At 54.1% G+C, this 7659-nt stretch overlaps 1 protein-coding gene across 1 annotated transcript; it reads left to right on the top strand.

Annotated features, from left to right (window-relative positions):
* Window positions 1-424: 424 nt before the first annotated feature.
* Window positions 425-7656, top strand: ETV3 (ets variant 3; the record flags this gene model as incomplete). The annotated part of the gene is made up of 4 exons (XM_010286149.1): window positions 425-470; window positions 1456-1693; window positions 3919-4034; window positions 6566-7656. Coding segments are annotated over exons 1-4 (1491 nt in total), but the record flags the coding sequence as incomplete, so codon positions are not given.
* Window positions 7657-7659: the final 3 nt, after the last annotated feature.

Here is a 7659-nt window from a genome sequence, read left to right as displayed (position 1 = left end):
CGTCTCTGACGGCGATCGGGAGCCGGGATTTTATCCCCCTCCCTTTTCCCTCGCTGGTACATCTGGGCGAGCTCAGCAGCTTGTGTATTTTGGCAGCGGAGCCTGTCTAGTAACAGAAGACAAACTGTGTTTGGCTTGTTTTGTCTGTCTGACGGCCGCGCCGTGCCGCCGCGTTTCGTTTGCCGGCTTTAACGGCGGGGCAGGAGGGAGGCAGGGATTAAACGCCGGCTTTTAGCAGCTGGGTGGAAAGACGGACGGGGATGATTATGCTCAGGGAGAGCCCGGGTAGCGTCTCTGGGGACGGGCAGGGTTACTGCTCGAGGTGGCCTCTCCGGAGAAATTCCAAGTGCCTCCTGCGATAATGGCGTGTTGATGTCGCTGATGCCCGATTTCCTTCTGTTTTGCAGTCAGCAGGAGGGAGAAAATGAAAGCAGGCTGCAGCATTGTGGATAAGCCAGAAGGAGGAGGAGGTAAGGAAGTCTAAAGGCCGAGTTGTTCAGCTGTTACAAATTCTTTTCCCAGGATAAAGGAGCTCAGGCGGGATTAATTCCACCTCTCCCCAAAGCTCCCGTATGTGGGCAAAAGCCGCGTGCGAGTGAGGATCGATCAGACGTCTGCTCGATGGGCGAGTTTTTGAGAGCTCCGGGTTTAATATGCAAATAAATCTCCCTGGAGGTGTTTTATTTGTAAGGATTTGGGATCTCTAAGGTGGATCTCCTCCGGTCGGGTACAGCTCGTGCCTGGTTTTGTCTCTGTCGCCGCCTGCGATAGCGGTGTGGGTGGCATTGGAGCATGATGTGAATTCTTCCCCGCTGCCGGAGCCTGAAAATTGTGGCCGCGATGATTTGGGGGGGAAGAAAAAAAAAAGAAAAAAAAAAAAACAACACACAAACAAAAAAAAAAACCTCGCGTTAGTAGTTGTGCTGGGAAACTATTCCGAGAAAGCCAAACTTGGCAGTCGCTCAGAAACATCTGCCGGCGCAGTTGAAGCTGGAGCAGGCTGCCGTGCTCTGAAATAAGGGGGAGCTGGAGTTGCTGAGCACTACCCGCCCTCACCCCCTCCCCAACATCAGCGCACCAAATGCTCAAATCCGGATTATTCGCCTTATTTCAGCCACCTGGAGTCCAAATTGTAGTGATGCTAACGCTTTTGGGCTCCTTTCCACTGCTTCTCACGCTTATGTCCTTTTCAGTTTTACCATTTTCTTGTGGTGTTTGGGGATTCTCCAAGGAGAGGGGGCTAAAATGAGTAAGAAAATGAGCAGTAGAGGAGGAGAGCCGGGTTTCTCTGCTTCCACACTGAATGTTTAATAGAATTACAGCCCTCAGCGATGCTCTGTGGTCTTGCTCTGGAGAAAACATGATAAATACACAGTAGAGCTTGGCAGTTGTGAGCTCCTATCGCTGTCTGAATGATTCTTTTTTTCTTTTTCTTTTTTTTTGGCCCTTTCCAAGGTTATCATTTCCCAGAGTGGGCTTACAAGACCGAGTCCAGCCCTGGCTCCCGGCAGATCCAGTTATGGCATTTCATCCTGGAGCTGCTGCAGAAGGAGGAGTTTCGCCATGTCATCGCCTGGCAGCAGGGCGAGTATGGGGAGTTCGTCATCAAGGACCCCGACGAAGTGGCCCGGCTGTGGGGTCGGAGGAAATGCAAACCCCAGATGAACTACGACAAGCTGAGCCGGGCGCTCAGGTGAGCAGAAGTTTCCGTGGAGGCGAGGGGCTGCTCGGAGCCCTCCTTCCACCCGTCCCTGCCTCATTTGGGTAACTGATGGTAGATATTCAGTCCCTGGTTTGGTGGCACCTGCCTTTCTGGGAGGTTTGTATCAGATTTTCAGTTCTGGGATGCCAGATTGCTCAGGTAGGTCTGACTGTACTTGGGTGTGATTAGAGAGACCGGGGAGGGAGTCTCTGGTTCACCGGGCCGCATTCTGCCTCACGGTGTAAATTTACACCTCTAGTTTAGGTTGTTACTATCAGGATGGCTTTCTTCCGGGGAGCTTTTCTGTCTCTTTTCTCAGCTTCCATTGCTGCTGCTGGCTTGAGCAATGAAGGTGTGGGAGGAAACCAGAGGTGTTCCTCTATTATCACACCATCAAGGGTACCGTTTCAGAGAAAGCAACTCCCCTTTCTAACATAATTTGTACTTGCCTCTTTACTGCTAAATGCATCCGAGGCAGAGGTTCGGTGTCAGTCCCACGGCAAGGGCCTGGACCGGGTGTTTCCCGAGCCCCGATGACACACATTTGGCTACCCTTAGGGACACCTCTGGCCACCAACGTCCCCTTGTGTGAGCCAGGGGCTGAGCGTTCCTCACTTTGTGCTTCACGACTCCAAAGCTTCCAGTACAACTTTGCCCTTTTTTATTTACACCCTTCCATAGGGATGGGGTTTGGTATTTTTTTTCAGTTTTGAAGTCAGACAGTGGAAAACTAGCATGACCCTCTGAAGTATTTCAGCATTTCAAGGCCTGTCACCTGCAGGAGTGGCTGGGTTCCTGACAGGTTCTGGCATTATCAGTCTGTAACGTGGACTTCGCTGCGTTACGCCCTCTGATACCTCCTGGGTGGAGCTGACAAAGACAAACAAGGCAGCAAACACAAGAGTCTCATACTGGAACAGGAAGGAAACAATAAATCGAATGGCACCGAGGCTGTAATTGGTGCATGGCAGTGGAAAATAGCCTCCACCTGCCAACACCGATCACGTCTCGGCATCTTGGTGCCGAGCATGACAGCAGCGGGGCAAGACCACTGTGGGTATCGGCAGCCGCTTCGGCTCGGGACCTGTGGCTCCTTCCCCGCTCCTGCTCGGAGCTAGCCCCGCTTTGTTTGGTGCGCGCTGTGGCAACAGGCAGCGAGTGTTAACCCGCCTCCTGACAACAGAGAGCTGTGGCGATGATCGGCGTGTAACACCTTTGTTTGTACAGCAGTATTAGGAGGCTGAGGACAAACAGCGGTGGTGTAAGTGGGGAGGAGGCTGCGGTGGGGATTATACCCGCTGTCTGTGTGGCCAAGTCCTCCTGCTGTCATTTGGTGCCATGAAGGTGAGGCAGGGAGGCTGGCCGGCGATAGGGGCTGGCTCTGAGTGCCTGCCCTTCACAGCCCCGGTCAACGTTGCGAAGACGAGGGGGTGTTTTTAATCCGAAGGTGTGAATGGGTGAACAGAAGGGAAGCGACTTGCTCATGGGCATGAGAGCAGCAGAAACCAGCTCTCCCGATTTCCAGCCTGATGCCCTGTACGCTGTTACAATAAGCCATGCAGATTGCAGAAATAAAAAACAAATCTGAGACTCTCTGGATAGTTTGGTGCCTGTTGCTCAGCTCCCTCCTTGCGCTGAGTTTCGTTCTGCCCCAGCCCAGGTACATGTTCCCCTCTTTCCTGTGTCGTAGCACAGGTTCACCCAAATTTTCCCCTCCTGTTCGGACTTCTGTAACGTTGCCCTGGCAGTCACAGCCCACGTGGAGTGACCGTGCTTGTTTTGCTGGCTGCGGGGCACTTGTGCGGATGGGAATAGGGGGGTAGTGCCAGCGCCGTGTGGGGTGCTTGTAGGAGACCCCCCAGCCCATTGGCACTGGTCCCAGTTTGGACAGGGGTGAGAACAGCGTGTACAGGCTTGGCCTGTCGTTCAGCTTCCGCTTCCTTTCAGGATCTCACCTTTTCCCACATGTTCTAAGGAACATAATGACCTGGAAAATGGTTTGAAACCTGCTGCTAAAGAATGTGTTGTAAAAGGAATGGGTGTCACTTGGAAACTTCCCAATCGACTAATATTTTCTTGTACTAATAACATAAATTCTCTGGGCAACTTCACTTTTGTAGATCCGTCCGAGGTGAATGTTGATGGCGTTAAAAGAAATGAGACCCTTAAACATATCACCACATGCTTTGATCGCTCTCTCTAACTTTTGTTAACAGATACTATTACAACAAGAGGATTCTCCACAAGACAAAAGGCAAAAGGTTTACCTACAAGTTCAACTTCAACAAGCTGGTGATGCCCAACTACCCGTTCATTAACATTCGGCCTAATGGTGAGTAGGGGGTCGGGGCTGCTGCTTTCAACTGTCCCCGCTCCTGGCGTGGGGAACGGGGCCGGGTCCGACCCCGCAGCCTCTGCGGATCCCCTATCAGTCATCTCCTACGCTTGAAAGACTGCCGGGGCAATCAGCGCTGCTGCGGTGGGAATGTCTGGACGTTGATAAAGCCTTATCTGGAGCGCTCTTTCCCCCGGGGTTGTCCCAGACGCATCTGTGGTCGTCTTCAGGGGAGACTGGAGGCGTTTTGGTTTCCTATTTGAGCTTGCTTGTTGGACTGTCTTTATGGGTGCCGCGGGTTTGCTTTGCTTTGCTTTGCTGTCGGGGGGCGGGTGTCCTTGGGGATAAGAAGGTTTTAGTTCTGTTGCAGGGACCTTGCCTCACTCACATGCTTGTAACGTAAGTTTATGGGGCCATATAAATGTGACCCTTCGTGACAAGGAGCTTAAAGGTGCATGGCGAGGCATGCATGTGAGCGCTATCAGAAAGTTCGCAGCTTAACAGCAGTTTGCTCTCCTCCCTGCTTCTGCAAAGGCCCCTTGTTTGCTTTAGTTCTGCTCCTTTTCTGTGAAAAGGAACTTTTCTTAACCGACTTCTACCTAGAGTTCAGAGGAACGTAACAGTGAGCGCAGGGCAGTTTCTAGAGAAGAGTAGTAACTCGTCGGAGTTTGACTAAAATCACAGGTATTTCTCGATTCTCCCTGGGGCAGAACGGTGTGCTGACATTCAGGAGAACGAAAAAGAGTTTGGGAATGGAGCGTAATTGTTCCCTGCTCATCCTAAAAGGCCTTTGAGTGTCTTGCCAGGAGCTGTAGCAGGACTTCACTCTGGGTTTGTCCCAGAGTCAGCAGTACTGCTGTGGTTTCTCTGGAAGAGGGTCCTTTGTTTGCAAGATCCCTTTTTGCTGGAGTTATTCCCCCCCCACACACCCCATAGCTAGATTTCTACAGCCGGGGTGATTGCCTGCATAACTGCACAGCCACCACACAACCAGGGAAATTAGTGGCCATCAAGTCCATCAAAAAAAACCCTTCTGGAAGTCATTACAGCGAGGCCCGAGACTGCAAACTCTCCACAGCAAAGAAAGCGCGAGCGCCGAGGCGCCTGAACCAGCCTTTCTCACAGCACTGTGTGCTTAGTTCTCACCTCGTGAAGAGTGCCCCAGGGGGAGCCTTGAAGATTCGTCTAGCAGGGAGAGAGCAGGGGAAAGTGGGGATTGAATGTTGACTCTGAAACCCCGGCGGCTGAGAAAAACAGGTTACGTGTGGGCAAGAGTATTTCTCATCGGCGCTCGTGTAGCCTGTGCCTACGTACGGTGGTGACTGCTCGTTGATCTTGGCAGTTGAGGCGACCTCCATCCCTCCCCGCCCCTGGGGAGTCCCAGCCGGGCGCGAGCGCAAATGTGATTTCAAGGCATTGTCTTCTAAGCAAACAGTAACCCCAAAACAGGGCCGGGAGAGTAGAAATATTCATAAAGGCGTTCTTCACCTGCGTGGGACACGCTGCCTTTATGGCAGTGGGGAGAAGGAAATGTATTCTCCAGGAGTCCTTAGCCAAAGCATGGGGGTGTAAGATGTAGTATGAAGCTGCGCTGCAAATCTATAATTACTTGCAGCAACGAGTCTGGGCAGTTCCAGCTCAATATTGCTCACTGCTGTTCCTTTTCCCTGTTTGCAGCCACTCCCTCCTATCTCTGGGGCATGCATTTAAAAAAAGAAGTTTGGAGAACTGGAATGCACTTGTCTAATTACAACCTGTTTTCTTTCCTTCTGGCTGGGATGGGGGTTGGGATATCAGACCTGTTTGGGGCACTGGAATCAGGTTTCTTCTCTCACTCGCGCGGTTTTGAAGGGAAGGGAGAATCGACGGGCGCGTTGCAGAGGTGAGAAAGCAGGTGGAAGAATTTGCCTCAATATGGCTTGTTACGGCACGAGTGAGTCGTAGACGGGCGGCTCCGTAGGCACGGCGGTGGAAGAGGAGCCAGCGAGAGCTGGCAGCGTTACTGGCAGAACCGTTGGCGAGAAGACGTCTTCCCAGAAAAGCACAAATCAGTGACTTTCAGTCAGCCCCGAGAGCTTGAGGTTTACCAGCAGCGCTTCTGCCGGTGGCGTGCGAGCGCGATTGCTTAACCGTGCTCCTAACGCGCCGTCGCCGAGACGTTTTCTGGTTAAACCAGAGCGAGGAGGTCAGGGGAGGGCGTCCGAAAGTGGAAGTTACTGCAGTGGCACTGGAGGTTCACGAAACCTCAGCCGGGGCGGAGAGAGGAGAAGATTCCTCCCCAGCAGTGGCGAGGTTTTGAGGTGGGCAGAGGAGTCTGGAGCTATGCCGGGGAAGGGAGCAGATGGGAAAGGCACCTCCCATCTAATCGTCTGCTGCGTTGTTGATAGCACATGGTGTTTTTGTGTTAGTCTTCCAAACGCCTGCGGGTGCAGCCCGAAAAGCAGCTCTTTACCTGTGATTTAACTCCCTCAGCAACTGTGCTTTTAACTCTCTCCCGTACTCTCTCTCCTTTCCCCTCCCTGTCCCAGGTGTTGTGCCGCAGAGCGCTCCTCCTGTCCCCACGGCTTCGTCCCGCTTCCATTTCCCACCGCTGGACAGCCACTCTCCCACCGACGATGCCCAGCCCAGTCGGTTCTCCGGTGGGTCCCTGGTCCCATCCAACCCAGAAGCGTTGGGTGACGGCGGCGAGAGGAAGCCGGACATGCCGGAGCTGGAGGACGGCTCCTCGGATTGGCGCCGTGGCGTGGATCTCATGGCCTCGCGCAACGCCGTGGGCGCTGGTAGCGTCAACCACCAGAAGCGCAAGCCCGATATTATGCTCCCTCTCTTCACCAGGCCCGGGATCTACCCGGATCCTCACAGCCCCTTTGCCGTGTCCCCTCTGCCGGGGCGCGGCGGGGTCCTAAATGTCCCGATCTCTCCTGCGTTGTCCCTGACTCCCACCCTTTTCTCCTACAGCCCCTCTCCGGGCCTCAGCCCCTTCACAGGTAGCAGCTGCTTCTCTTTTAACCCCGAGGAAATGAAACACTACCTGCATTCGCAAGCCTGCTCCGTCTTCAACTACCACCTGAGTCCGCGGACTTTCCCCCGCTATCCGCTCATGGTGCCACCACTACAGTGCCAAATGCCCCTCGAGGAGCAGCCCCAGTTCCCCATCAAGCTACAGCCCCCACCCGTGGGGCGCAAAAACAGAGAGAGACTGGAAAGCGCTGAGGAGCCGGCGGCCCCCCAGCTAGCTACTCCTCCTCCCAGGGTCAAGGTCGAGCCCGCGATGGAGAAGGAGGCAGAGTCCGAAGAGCTGCCGGCGAAAGGAAAAGACAAAAGTGAGAGAGAGGAAGGCTCTGGCGTGGCAGCCAGCCTGGAAGAGGAGAAAGGGCCTGTGTTTGCCAGACCAGCTGCCCCATCATGGCACCCAGCCCCACCGGCACCCAGCCAGGCCGGCTTCTTGGCCGAAGAATCCCAGGAGCAAGGAGAGAGCAGCGGGGAGAAGTCATCCCGAGAGCCTGCCGGAGACTCGGGAGCGCAAGAGAAGAGGGAGGATGCCCTGATGCCTCCGAAGCTGCGTCTCAAGCGCCGCTGGAACGGTGACCGACAGGCAGATGTCCCCGAGGAGCGCCAGAAC

The sequence above is a fragment of the Phaethon lepturus genome, unplaced genomic scaffold (assembly GCF_000687285.1).
Source record: "Phaethon lepturus isolate BGI_N335 unplaced genomic scaffold, ASM68728v1 scaffold47064, whole genome shotgun sequence".
In the NCBI taxonomy this organism is placed as follows: Eukaryota; Metazoa; Chordata; class Aves; order Phaethontiformes; family Phaethontidae; genus Phaethon; species Phaethon lepturus.
Note: the sequence above shows the minus strand (reverse complement) of the source record. Positions and strands in the feature narration are given on the sequence as shown.